At 51.8% G+C, this 14,477-nt stretch overlaps 1 protein-coding gene across 3 annotated transcripts in view; it reads left to right on the top strand.

Moving 5' to 3' along the window:
• MYO1D (myosin ID) overlaps window positions 1-14,477 on the top strand; it is a 148,587-nt gene that overhangs the window by 119,739 nt on the left and 14,371 nt on the right. Inside the window, exon 22 of one of the 3 annotated variants that reach the window (XM_032711468.1) lies at window positions 8,342-8,868. The exons of the other annotated variants lie outside the window; for them this stretch is intronic. Coding sequence (XP_032567359.1) covers window positions 8,342-8,477 — 136 coding nt within the window. The 3' untranslated portion in view covers window positions 8,478-8,868. Of the gene's footprint in view, window positions 1-8,341; window positions 8,869-14,477 lie in introns of those variants that run through there. 3 annotated transcript variants of the gene reach the window in all.

Genomic DNA, 14,477 nt, shown 5'->3' on the forward strand with positions numbered 1-14,477 from the left:
TTGGTGCTGCATCTCATCCCATGGGCCCTGGGGAGGGACAGGGAGCGTTGGTGCCCTCCCTGTGTCACAGCTGTGCTGCAGGTCTCACTCAGGAGCTGAATGTGAGCTCTGTGTCCGTGTCTGTGTTCAGGAATCGTGTGCCAAAGGGAAGTTGCTGCTCAGGTACACAAAGATCAGGCTCCCCAGGGCAGTGGGCACAGCCTCAAGGAGAGTTTGGACAACACTCTGAGGGACAGGGTGGGATTGTTGGAGTGTCTGTGCAAGGCCAGGAATTGGACTGGATGATCCTTGTGGGTCCCTTCTCGCTCTCTGAAGGTTAAAATCTGGTTTTACACAGTCCATATTACATTTTTGTAGCCCTGTTTTCCCTTGTGTCCATGCTGCCAGCTCTGGCTGCGGGACTTTCACATCTGAGACACCTCCACCTCCCAGCCCTGGCCAGATACTGGTTTTTCCAGGGTGATTTTTCTCTGTCCCTGCAATTCCCTCGGCGTGTGGAGATGAAAGCAGGCGGTGTGTCTGTGGGAAGAGCAGGGATGCACCTGGGATACACCTGGGATACACCTGGGATGGCTCATCACTCCTCTCTGAAGCACTTTGCAGGTCTGAGCACGTCACGTGGTGAGACATGGGACAGGCAGGGCTGGTCGGACTGGGCTGCCTCAGGAACGGCCACAGTGGCCTTTTGGTGCCAGGGAACAGCTCCTGCTGGAAGGTGCTTCCCCAGTAGAGTGTCCTGTGCATCCTGAGGCTGAGCCAAATTCTCTTCTTTATGGTTTTTCTCCTCTCCAGGCAGTGCTCGCTCCCCCCATGTGATCTCTCTGCAGTGAGGCTGGGCCCGGCTTTGGGGTTATTTTCTTTCAGACAGGGTTTTAGTAGGGCTGTGTCTGTGTGCTCCAGCTCTGGGGCATCTCCCCTGGTGTGGCATTGGAGTTTGTCCTCCTCCCACCAGCCCAGGGCACAAGAACACTGCCTGTGGCTTCCCGGGAGGACACTTGGCGTGGGCTGAGCTGGGGAGGCTCCCCCTGTGTGTGAGGAACACCAGGAGCCACCCTCGTATTCCAGAGCAAAATGATCCTTTGAGAAACCCCCAAAATGAAGGGGTTGAGAAACCATTGGCCAAAATCTGTTTGGTCACCTGCCAGGGTCTGGTTTAAGTCAAGCAGGGCTTAAGAACACACAGTAGATTTGTTTTGCCTTGGGTATTTTGACATTTGCTTAACAATAACTCTCGTGCATGTACAGAAATGATGGGATGTCATAAAATCAGGGAGTGGTTTGGGTTGGAAGACACCTCAGAGCTCATCCAGTCCCACCCCCTGCCATGGCCAGGGACACCTTCCACCAGAGCAGGTTGCTCAGGGCCCCATCTGACCTGGCCTTGGACACTTCCAGTGTCCACATGGTGATGCAAGCAGAGGCTCAGCTGGTCAGAACAGGATCCTGAACTTCCCAAAGGAGCTCTGCTCACAATCCCAAAGTCTGCTCAGACTCCCAAACTCTGCCCACACTCCCACCTTCTCCGGGATCCTGCCTGTGGGAGCTGGGGACATACAGTGCCCAGAGCTGCTCAGGCAGCTCAGGAAACACTGACATTTGTTTCATAGCCCTGTTTTTAACTTTCTGCTGGAAAGCAAGCCAGGCTGTGTGCTGTGTACACAACATTCCAGGTGGGATCACCCCTCCAGGTTTGGATTGGCAGCGTTGGCTTTGCCACATGACACAGGTCAAGGCTGGATGTTTTCCTCTTCCCTTGCAAAGCCTAAACCCAGGTGGATGGTCACTGATATCCCCAGGATGATCCCACAGGGATGGAACAACCTTGGCACTTTGAGGTGACTCACTTCAGTTAATATGATAAATATTAATTATCAGCATCAAACAAAGAGATGGGATAACACAGATTCCCACTTTATGATCCCCAGAGCATTAGGAGAGGCATGGCCAGGAATTGGTTTCTTCTCTCCAGTGTCTTCATAAATTCCAGTTTCTCAGGTAACAAAGTGGTATCTCTGGGATGATGTGAATTAAAATACATACAAAATACAGAAAACACTCCCAGTTCTAGCCAAGAGCTTGGTGAGCTGTCCTTGAGGGTGCAGTCAGGGCAGTAAAATTCCCCAGTAAATTAGGAGTGCAGAGGAAAACAGTTCCCAACTGGCTGAGAATGGGGGGGGGGGGGGCTTTTTCCTCCTGTCCTGCTGCTCTTCCCAAACAAATGGCAATACTCTGATATTACCCCTGATATTACAGTGGTGTTTCCACTGTGAGTTATTCCTGCAACATCCGAGCCCTGAAAATAGATATGTTGGGGGTGCTTGGGAAAAGTCTGGGCTTGGGGAAGTGTTTGCTGTATGTTTGGCTGTGAAGCTGCATGTTGGAAAAACCCTCTCCAGACTCCTTTGCCTCCAGAATTCCAAGTGGAATGGGCTCCTTCAGGACTGAGCTTTCACAGTTTGAATTTTCAGCTAAAAGTCTGTTATTGGGAGTCATGGACTGGGAAGAAAAAAGCTTCCCATCTTTCAGGCACAGCATTCCCAGCTCCGTTGGCCTCAGTGAACATCCTCTGCTGAGACTTTTGCTCCTTCAAAAGCTGGAGCCCAGATAATGCCTTCAGAAACCATCCCAACAGTTCCTGACTCATCCTAGGGCTGATTTCTTTGGAAATTGTAAACCTGCTGGAGTCAAGGCTTGTGAAGTGCAGAGGGAACCTCTGGGGGCTGTCTGGAGGCAATCCTGGAGTGCTCTGCAGGATCACAGGAGGGTGTTAAGTAGAACATCTCCTTGAAACACTGTGTTATGCACAAGGATAAAACCAGGGGATGCTGCCAACAAAACTGGAGGAACTTAAACACATTATCCAGTCTGGTACCCTCAGAGGGAGATAATTCTGTGCAGGTGAGTGGTTTGGAAAGTCCTTGATAATCTTCAAAGAGAAAAATGGTGGCAGGTCATTGAGAGGTGTGATCTCTCAAACCAGCAATCCACCATCACAGCACTGTGCTCCTGCAACAAAAAAGGGTCTCCTGACAACATGAGGAAGGAAATTCTGTGTATTTGTGAGAGGGAGGATTTCCAGAGCAGAGCATTTGCTCACAGCAACATTTCCTGGAGCGATGGTACTGACTCCTGCTGTGCGTGGAGTGATGGAGAAAAGGACATGCTGGAAATGTTTTCACAAAAGAAAACATTCTGATTTAAAATGCAGAAAAACAAACTATGTTGGCACTTGATAAGGTCAATTTATCAGTTTATTGAGGATTCCTTTCAGAGCTGGGTTGATGGTTGTCTCTGAACACTCAACAAAAACATTCTCCCCGTGTACTCAATATTTGGCACCTTTTCTTCAGGGCCATGGTAGAAACTTTGACACAAAGTCCTGGTCGTGTCTGACATGAGTCATTCTTGTTCACTCCTCAGTCTTGCAGCCCCAAACCATCCCATATCCCAGTCTGACCACTTGTGTGCTGCTGGTGTTCAGGCAAAGAAGGGCCAGGGAATGCCAGGGAATGCCAGACAGCCCTTGGGGTGAGAACCTCCCTGCTGAGCCTGGAGGCCAAACTCCAGCAGGATCCTTGGGTGGTTCAGGTCAGACTGACCTCCTGCTGTGTTGGCAAAGGAAAGGTCTTTGAAGTTTGCAGGAGGTGTCCTGGCTCTGGAACTATGAACCCTCCTGGGTCCCTGGAGACCAGCACTGTCAGGCCTCCAGCAGTGTCACATTTGTCATGTTTGTGGCTCCCTGCCCTGATAATCCCCTGGGATAACCTTGGCAATGGATGCTCCTGTTGCAGCTGAGGGGCCTCTTCCTTTAACAGCCATTCCCTGCTGCAGTTTCCGAAGCTCCCGAGCATTTCCAAGGGCCTGAGGACAATCCATCTTCTTCCTCCCCCCCCAGCTGCCTGCAAAGACCTTGGCAGGGAGAGGTATAAAAGCAGCAAAAGCCCCTCTGGTTGTTCCAGGCCAGGCTGTGCTCACCACCTGCCCAGGGCTGGTGCCACACCACAGTGGGAATGTGTTCCAAGAGGTCAGGCAGAAAAAACATGGAATTCCCTCCAGAAATATCACATGTCCAACACCCTTGACAGAGGTCTAGGAAAGGTTTATTCCTCTGAATTTGGATTGAAGGCCAGGTTTGGCCTCGTCGGTTCTCTGATGATCTGCAGCCTTGGTGGGAGGGAATGTGGAAAGGTTGGTCTGGGTGAGGAAGGCAGGGCAGGAGCTGCTGCCAGGGGTGTTGGGGTCACCAACAGTGAGGGGCCTGTGCCAGTCCCTGCTGTGCACAAAGAGGAGCCCTGGCCCAGGCAGTGACAGGGATCTGGCTGGGGCACATGGCTGGGGACCAGCAAAGCTCCCACAGGGAGAGGGTTTGCCAGGATCCGGGTACCAAAAATCTCCACTGCTCCTTAAACTGGAATATCCCTATTTTCAAGTATTTGTCTTGTTACTCTGCCCTTGAGCAAACCTGGAGCTTTTAAACAGCCTGTGCAGTGCTGGCCCTGTCTCTTGGCTGTTTGTCACTTGGTCAGGGCTGGCAGGAAAGTTGGGCACTCGACCAGTGTGTGAAGGGGGTCACAATGGGGCTGCAGGGCTTGATGGGTGTGAGGCTGTGACCTTGGCAGTGGTGGGGGGGACAGGGTTGGGAGGTGGAAGCCTTGGCCTGTGAGGGAGGGGAGGCACTGTCTGTCCAAGACAAAACCCAGTGATGCTGCACGACCAAAACCCCTCTGGTTTGTCTCTCAAATGGAGCTGTGGGGGAAGAGCCCTCACTGCAGGAGGGGCAGGAGATGGGGGGGAGGAGGAGGCTGATGGAGCTTCAGGTCAGCTTTGGAGAACAGGGAAAAATTGTCCTATGTTTCTTCTCTGGCACCATCTGAGTGGTTCCAGATGAGCTGAGCTTGGGCAGAGGGTGAGTTGCTTCCTGCCAGTGCCTGGTGCTTGGCCAGGATGGCAGGGGGAAGAACGTGGGGTGGGAGCCCCATGATATGCTGAATCCCTGCCCACCAATGCCCTCCCCACATCCTGTCTCCCCTCTCCCTCCTTCCCACCACACTCCCAGCTCCTTGCTGCCCACTGCTCCCTCCTCATGTTGGCCAACAACCACATTCACTCCTTTTTAAAAAAAACCCCTTTATGTGAGTGTGGTGCTGCTGCACCCACCTCAGTGGGGCAGGAAGGCAGGTGGACCTGAGCAGCCTCAGAGCTTGGCTTTGGGCCTGCTTTCATTCTCACTTGCTGAAGGAGCTCCCTGAGCTACAGGAGCTCCCTGAGCTAAGCCAGGCTGCTGTTCCACCACGGCCGGCTCCGCTTCAGCACTTCCCAGAAGAGCTGCAAGCGCAGTTTGGGGCTTGGGTCACACAGCTCCTGTCACCCTCCAGAGGCAAACACAGCCTGGCTGCTCTCACCTCCCCCCAGGGGGGTCTGCCCAGGGCTTTTGTCACCTGTGGAAGGGTTAATTTGGCTCCTGGGCTTTGCCCCTTCACAGCCCTCTGGTCAGCGGGCACGGCCCAGCCGGCACCTCCTTCCTTCACTGCCCCAGCCCGGGCACCTTCCTCCCACAGCTCCCCCCGTGCCCAACACCACAGAGGAGTTTTCCACCAACTCAGGAGGGAAGGGGGGAGCAGTTCAGTTGTCCTGACAGCCCAGAATCCATGGGATGCACCCTCGGCAGCACAGGCTGCTGATCCCTCCCGGTATCTCCGGTGGGGTTTGTGGTGGCAGTGGCTGAAGCCACCCCAGGCCCACGTGCCAAGCACCGCTTCCCCTTGAGTTCCATGGGTTTTGTGGCAAAGCAGGGGGGTGGAAATGGTGCAGAGGGAAAAGCTGACACAGAGCAAGCTCTGCCCCCCTTTCTGAGCCAGGGGCGGCCTCGGCCATCAGTCACCAGGGCTGCAGCAACTCATTATTGACATTTGATTAACAGGGAGCCCACTTAGGGCTGAAAGTGCTTATTCACAAAATCTGGTTGCACTTAAGATTCCATGAGGAGGCACAGGCTGCACTGCCTGCTCTCCAAACCCAGGGGCTCATTAAACTCAGCACGTGCTGTGGTGGAGCCCTGTCCATCCCCATCCTGCTGGGGATGATTCCCCCAGTTTCCAACCTGTTAATTTAATTTTTCCTGTCTGATGGCACAAGGGCAGAGGAGGTGGAATTGTCTATTTAGGGGTTTAAAAGCCATCTTTGACCTAAAAAATTGAAAGTTGTTGGAAAATGGTTTTTCTGGGCTCTTAATTTACCAGAGGAGTTTTGGCCCAGGTAAGGAGCATTAACCTGTCCTGGAATCACAGAATCTTTAAGGCTGGGAAGGAGATCCAAGATCGAGTCCAGCCATTGGTTTGGTCTCTACTTCAGAGTTTGTGCTGCTTATTTTGAGCATTTTCTGGTTTTCCAAAGTAAAACCAAAAAGGTTAAAAGAATGAGAGCAGAGAGGATTTCAGCTGTATTGATTCCAGGCTGAGTTCAGTTTGTAAATATAACTCCAAAACACTAAATGTAACTGCCAACTCTTGTTAATTGTTCTTGTTAATACTTTGTGAGCTACCAGTGATTTTACTAAATCAAGTTGTTGATTCAGTAATCAAAGTAATGACAGTGCTTCAATATTCTTTTAATTTGAAGTCACTTTAGATGCTGCAGAGTTAAGGAATCATGCTGGAAGCTTATTGCCAAAGGGGATTTCTGCAGACTTATCATTTCAAAACCCAGCACTTGGAGTTTGTTTTAGTAAAATGGTAGAAAAAGGGCAGTAAATCTCTGTGGCAAATTGGAAATGTTATTTTGGATTTTGAGAACAATTGTAATGGAAAGTATTGACTCGGCACAGCTTTAATTTAGGTTTTAATTACCATTTTCTTGTAAGTAGTCTTTAAACCCTTCCTACAAAGCAATGAACACTCCAGAGGTAAAATTCCACCCCTAGGAATTGAGGAGGAGGCAGCTGGAAATAGCACAGCACCCTGTTCTCTCTTTTCTCTGTGCCCTTGTGCAGCATTCAGCTCATCCCTGGGGTTTTTGTCTCCTTTGGATCCTGCTTTTCTCTCCATCCTGGCTCCAGCATTTGTCCAGCTGTCAGTGTCTGGTTGTCCTGTGCCTGGAAGCCTCCAGGAAAATCTCACATTCATCTGGATTAAGATCAGCATTTTCCCCTTAAAGGCTGTGAAGCCTCTTTAGTGCTCTCCAGGAATTGTTCCCATCTGATGCCTCAGCCAGGGGTGAAGTTTGGGAGCAGCTGGTCCTGCTCAGCCCCCCTGAGCCATCAGGTGTAACAGGGTTTGCTTCCTCCCTGGTCCCAAAATTGGGTCTAATTTTCAAGGTGACCCCAGTCAGGAAAGGGACCTGGAACAAGTGACCTCAGTGATCCCCTCCAGCCTGGATTGTTCTGGGAGTTCCTTTTCCAGGGACCAGTGGTGGCAGAGTGGGCAGTGTGGGACTGGGATGAACCCTGGTGGGAGCACCCCTGGCTGGACACCTCTGGCTTTTTGGGTCAGCTGGGAGCAGGAGCTGGGAAATAACCTGTAGGCAGAGAAGGAAAAATGCATGGAAAAAGCTGGAGAGCCATCTCAGGCTTCCTGCTGCCCTGTGCAGGGTGGCACAGACAGACACTCCAGCTGAGGGCTCAGAACTTCCCTCCTGCTCTGACCTTTACATTTAGACTCTAAAGTGGAATTTTTGGAAAATCCCTTCCAAAGCTGTCATTCTGCTCGTGGCCAAACTGCAGCCCATCACTTGTCTTCTGGCTTCTCCTCAGCAAATAAACCTGGAGAGGAAAAACAGACAGAGGGAGATCCAGTGAGAAGCAGCAGCAGGTGGTGACAGCACATCCATGGTGTGGGGTGGAGTAGTGACAGGACAAGGGGGAATGGCTTCAAACTGCCAGAGGGCAGGGTTAGATGGGATATTGGGAAGAAATCCTTCCCTGGGAGGGTGGGGAGGCCCTGGCACAGGTTGTCCCGAGAAGCTCTGGCTGCCCCTGGATCCCTGGAAGTGTCCAAGGCCAGGTTGGAGCAACCATGTCTAGTGGAAGGTGTCCCTGCCCAAGGCAGGGTGTGGGACTGGATGGGCTTTAAGATCCCTCCCAACCCAAACCATTCCATGATTCCATAGTGCTCCTCCTGTACAGACACATCCCCAGACAGTGTCCCTGTGGGAAGGTGGGATCCAGCTCCTCCCCACTCTGTGGCCATGGGAGGCTGGATTTGGGTTGTGGTTTCCTGTGTGAAAGAGGATGTGGAGGAGCTGCTGGACTGGCCATGAGCTGCTCTGCAGCTTGTCCAGCTTCTCCCCAGGTGAAGCTCTGCAGCACAGGAGGCTCCAGTTCTCTCAGACTCAGCTTGATCAGCAGGAAACGTCGGGGATTTCCCAGCAGACCAAGAGAGAACACCAGGATGGTTCTCACAGGAACAGGAGGAGCACATGGATGCTTTCAGCAGTGGAAGTGGCAATTAATAGGCCAACACAAGCTGCTGCATCCTTCCTGAGAGCCTGTTAAATGTCAGTGGGACTGAAGTGAAGCCCCAGCTCTGTGTGGCAGCTTCTGCTGCAAATCCGAGCCAGTCCCACAGGGACACCCTGCCTGCTCCAGGAGTTTTCCATTCCCAAACAGCAACTGGCTTCTTTGAAATCGATAGTGCATGGAAAGAGGGGGGGATTTGTCTGTGGCTTTGAGCAAATTGTGTTTTCTCCTCCTGCCTTCTGGTGGGGAATAGTTTGGGGGCTGCCGGGCCTGGTTTTGGGGAGTAGAGAGGCTGTGAGTTAACCGGTAAATTCCCAGTAAGTCACCTTTCTTTCCTCTGATCATTTATTCCACTGTTACCTCTCCCATCACTCAGGCCAGTGGCTGGAATGCTCCTATCCAAGGAGACTGCAGATGGGAACAGGAGCCTCTGCTGCTGCCTAGCCCAATTCCAGCCAGGATGCCTTTGAAATTTAATACAGCTCCTAAAGTGCTTCCTTAGGCTCCTGTTAACAGCTGCTCTCAGAGGGGCCGGGCTCCTGCTTCAGCAGCTCGGGGTGTGAGTCCCAGGACCTGCTGCTGCTGCTGCTCACGTTTCCATGTGGGGCTGTTCATCATCTCCTGTTACCACTTGCTCCCTTATCTCCAGCAGGAGTTATCTCTGGAGCAGATCTGGAGTGCTCAGGGTTCAGTTGTACCATTTGTCTGTGTAAATGGCAAATGGGATAATTAGCCAGAGTCATTTAGGGTGGGAAAAGTCCTTTAAAATCCTTTAAAAGCCCAACCGTGAAATCTGCAGGATGAGCCTCTTTTTCCCCCTCACTTCACACCTCTGTTTTCAAACACTTAATCCCAATAATGGCAAGAGTTTGGATGTGTGGCTTGTCCTCTTGGCACGAGGGTGTGGAGGACTTAGAGTTGGATGGATTTGGTGTCCTGGGACATGGTGTTTGTTGGGTGAGTTAATGCAGCTCCTGCTTGACAGAAGGATCTTCAGGAGGTGAAGGTGCTGAGTTGCACAGATTTACCTCAGCCTGGCGAGCTTTGCCCTGTGTGCACAGCAAAGCCCACCTTTGTAAGGTTAAAATCAGAACTTGGTTTTAATTTAAATATCATATTAAAGAGGGGAAAAAAGCAGCTTTTAAAGTTGCAGCAATGCAGGCTGGTAAGTGCTGGCTGCTGCTGCCTCACTCCACAGGGGCCACAGCATTCCCAGATAACACTCCTGTGCTCCTGCAGCTTCACTCTGGCTCCTGGATCTCTACATCCCCCCCAAGGACTGAGCCTCACCTCCCATCCCTGCAGCAGCACAGGAGGGTCACACTTTGAGAGGGGCTCAGAGATGATGTAAAAAATCACAGAACCCTTTGGGTGGGAAAAGACCCTCGAGATCACCAAAAATCATTGCAAAGGTTTGCTTTTTGAGCACAGAACTGCAGATTAATAAGCCTTAATTGGGCTGCCCTTCTGCTGGCAGCAGCTCAGCTCCTTTTGGGAGGGACAGTGAGAGCCAAAGCGAGCAGAGAAGCTCCAATTAGTGGCCTCAGTGCTTGCACTGGCCAAGGAGCACCTAATTACCTGTCAGCAGCTTTCTCCTGGTCACCAGTGTTCCCACATGGAGCCAGTCATTCCAGCTGTTTCCCTCTCGTGCTGCAGGAGCTCAGCAATAATTCCATGCAGCAATTTAAAGGGAGTTGGTTCTCCCCTGAATGGAGTCATGGGAAGGTGCAGAGAGAGTCGGGGGAGTGTCATCACCTTTGGGAAGTGCTGATACAAAAAGGTTCAGGACAAGGGGGAGTGGCTTCAAACTGCCAGAGGGCAGGGTTAGATGGGATATTGGGAAGAAATCCTTCCCTGGGAGGGTGGGGAGGCCCTGGCACAGGTTGTCCAGAGAAGCTGTGGCTGCCCCTGGATCCCTGGAAGTGTCCAAGGCCAGGTTGGAGCAACCTGGGATAGAGGAAGGTGTCCCTGGTGGAACTGGATGAGCTTTAAGGTCCTTCCCCACCCAGGCATTCCATGATTCTGTGATCTCCTTCCAGCAGCATGTAAAAGGATGATGCTACAGCACAAGCTCACCCTCACTGCATGGGGCTGCAGGTGAGTGTCTCACCAAACCCAGAGCTGCATTTCTCAGCTGCCAGCTCATTCCCAGGTGGGTCTTTCCCAGCCTGGCTCACAGAGCAGCTCACCTGGCCTTGCCAAGTGAGCTTGGCAGCAGCAGGTTTCTGTGACCTCTGTTTCTCAGTGATCTCAATAAGCCTGTTGGTTCTCCAGGGGCAGGATTTTAGCCCTGGAGAAATCTGGTTTTCGTGGATCTCAGGGTGGGGAAACCCTTTCTAATCATCCAAGCAAATCGCTTGTCCTGCCAGGCCACAGACATTCACCCAGCGAGAGAGAGAATTTCTCAATGCCCAACTCTGTTGTAAGACATCCATGGCTCAGTGCACATTGATAAGAACAGGATCTGTGCCAGGGCAGAGATCAGGAGAGATCAGCACTTCTCCACCCCGGGGTCACGCCCGTGCTGGCTCCCTTTGATCCTCAGGTTGGCTTTGCATTTCCACGCTCTGCCCCCGTGTCCCTCAGCCCAGTTGTTGTGTCACCAGGTGCCCAGGGTGTCATCAGCTGTTCTCCCTCGGTGTGTTCTGCCTTCAGAGCTGTTGGATCTGGCAGAGCAGCTCTGGGCTGCCAGGGGGAAGGGGCCAGTTCCCTGTGCTGCCGACAGGAAGGGAGAGCCACGAGCCCGAGAGCGGATGTTTCGCAAGAGGATTGGGTTCATCTTTTTCTTGTTTCTTTTACTGCAACCCCCCCCATCATCTTCTATCACTGCAACCAAAAACCTGTGGTGTGAAAAGCCAAGATCCTGAAGTGCTTTTGAACTGGGTTTAAGAATATTCCATGTCTGTGATGTTGGTGGGAAGGGTTCAATCCCCGATCGCTTCAGAGTTGGACTTGATGATCCCTGTAGGGCCCTTCCAACTCAGAATATCCTGGGATATCAAGTGTTTAAAAGTGTTATCATGAGCGTGAGATAGTCCTTGTGCAAATTTTGCCAAGCTGAGGGGTTAATTTGGCATTTGGGGGGGCTCCCCTTGAGCTCTGCAGCCACCTCTCCTGCGGGCAGAGCCCTCGGCGCGGCGGGGACGGCTCCTCTCCCAGAGATTATTTCCCAGTGGTGGCATCTTATCTTGTCACTGCAGTGGCTCTTGAGAAAATGTACAGGGAGGCTCTTGAACTGCCGTGACAGCCTTGGAACAAAGAGTTCATCTGGTTCTGGGGGAAGCATTTGCTCTGCAGCTCATTTCTCCCCGTGCACAGCTCAATTGCTCAGTTTGTCACAGGAAAAGGGAGAGATTTAAGGAGGATGGAGGCTGATGAGGAACTGGGGGTTGGGGGGATGGGGATATTTTGCTCAGCTGGAATGACTGCAGCAAAATAAATGAATGCTGAGTGCTGGAGCCGTGCAGATCTGATTTGTTAATGGCTTTGGCTTCGCAGGCGTTTGGTTGATGTAGCAAATTTCTCAGTGCCATGTGTGGAAGTGCTGATTTCTCCCAGCAAAATATGGAAGAGGAAAATAGGGATGATTCTGCCTGCTGAAAGATGGGGCTGGTGGTGGTGAAGCTCCACCGTTTGGTACCTCCAGACAGGATCTGAGATGGCTCAGGATTGGAGTTCCTTGTCCTTGCACAGCCCTGTGAAGTGCTCAGTGTCCCTCTTGGGCTGGAAACCTTAAGGATATCTCATGCCATGGCTTATTCTTTGACAAATTTGTCTGGCTGTGGAGAAACTGATACAGGAGCATAAAGTCCTGCACATCACCAGGTCCATTCTCCCCAGCCTGTGGCAGCACAGAATCCCTGTGGAGGGATTGTGTAGGAGTGGGATGAATCCAGAAGGTCACAGGTTGTTTGGGATAATGGCCACGTTGTTGGGGTCAGGGCAGTGGCACTGCCAGGAATCCCAGCCCTTGGCCTTCGTTCTGATCCCCACGGAGCAGCAGGTCAGGGCTGGGAAGGGAAGAGGCTCATAAATAGCATTTCAGGGAAAACCTGCCCTCTCTGCAAGCAGAGATAGGAAGAAGGATCAATTCTCCTGGAGCTGAGAGTGCAGACTGTGCCAGACAGTCATTAAAGGCATTTTCCTGTGCCTGGTAACGTGGCTCTGCTCTCGAGCTGCATCCCAGGCCTGCTTGGGAACAGAGCCGTGTTTATTCCAGGGAGAAGGAGGCTCCAGCAGCCTCACTGCTGGGGCACAGGCAGTCACCAGCCATCCCTCCCTGCAGGCTGAACAGTCCTTGCACCTTCCCTGGGGCCAGAAGCTGGGTGAGGTGCTCCTGGGATCATGAACAACCTGTGTGATAGGGCAGGGATATGGATACAGCCTGGGATCTCCAGCGGGAGATCACCTGCAGGGTGGATCTGAGGCAAATTCCACTGGACCTGCAGTGTTTCCAGGATGGGTGGCTGATGACAGACATTTGGATGGATGTGTCCATGTTGTATTTATGTGTATTTATGTCCATGTTGTAAGTGTCCAGGGTTGTTCTCCAGTGCAGTCACAGTGACAGCCTGACACGGAAATCTTAATGTTGTTGCTGTGCAGATGCTGAGGGATGTTCAGCCTGGAGAAGAGAAGGCTCCAGGGAGACCTTAGAGAGCCTTGCAGGGCCTAAAGGGGCTCCAAGAGACCTGGAGAGGGACTTGGAACAAGGGCCTGGAGGGACAGGACAAGGGGGAATGGCTTCAAACTGCCAGAGGGCAGGGTTAGATGGGCTATTGGGAAGGAATCCTTCCCTGGGAGGGTGGGGAGGCCCTGGCACAGGGTGCCCAGAGAAGCTGTGGCTGCCCCTGGATCCCTGGAAATGTCCAAGGCCAGGTTGGACGGGGCTTGGAGCAACCTGGGCTGGTGGAAGGTGTCCCTGCCCATGGCAGGAGGTGGCACTGGATGGGCTTTAAGGTCCCTTCCAACCATTCTGTGATTTTGTGACAGTGGGAATCAGCCTGGCAATGTGTGTCTTCCCTTCAAACTTTTCATTTCTAGAAGTAAAAATCTCTTTGTTTATGCACCTGTTTTTCATGCCAACTTTGCCACAGGGAAGAGTATTTTTCGCACCATCCAACACATTTTTTCAGCTGTTTCTGCAAATCCAGACACCTCGTGGAGTGAGGCAAAGGAAATGCAGAAATAGGTCAGGTATTTAAATAAGATGTAGTTGTCTCTCTTCACAGCAAGTTGCCTTTTTTCCTGCCTGTGTGAATTGTGCTAATGTATCAGGGAATAAAGAGAACAAAGGGAAGCAGAAGTGGCAGCATTTTCATTCTGGGATTGCAGCTTCAGAGCCCTTTACTTTGCAGAAGTGATACTGAGACCACTCTGGAACATCTCAGCAAATGCTCCCGCAATAATAAACCCCAAATTGTCTGCTCAGCCCCTCTGAATACATAAAATCCACTTAAAATCCTGCCTGTCATTTTGCTGTCACATAAAAAATTGATTTCCCTGCACAGCCCCAGTGCTGGTTCTGAGCCGTGTCCTTGATGCCTCGTGGTGTCATGAATGCATAATATGGAGGAAACACGGGGAAATTTGGGTGCTCTCAGGAATCATCTGGCGTGAAATGCAGAGGACAGGCTGCCTTTGGTCCTTAATTGTGGGTCTGTGTTTTTGAGCTCAGTCTCTGTTCCAGGAGTGCCCGTGGCTGGTGCCACGCTCCTGCCAGGTCGGCTGTCACCCTGGCTTAGGCTCATCCGCCTGCCCCTGCTCCCTGGAGAGGACATTCAGAGCCCAGGATGAAATCCCTCTTTTTAAAATACCTCTGTGATACCTGCACTGCTGAAAGGACTTGGCTTCCTCACTTTTAAAGTTTGATGGAAGGAAAATCTTCCTCACAAAACCCTCCCCGTCCTTTGTTCTCCTCGGGCTTTGCGTCTTCGATCCCGACTCCCTCCGATGCTTCCAACCAGAGCAGTGATGATTTTCCTCATGCCTGAAATGTGATTAGGCTCAAAGTGTGTCATTGGGA

The sequence above is a fragment of the Chiroxiphia lanceolata genome, chromosome 26 (genome assembly GCF_009829145.1).
Source record: "Chiroxiphia lanceolata isolate bChiLan1 chromosome 26, bChiLan1.pri, whole genome shotgun sequence".
NCBI lineage: Eukaryota > Metazoa > Chordata > Aves > Passeriformes > Pipridae > Chiroxiphia > Chiroxiphia lanceolata.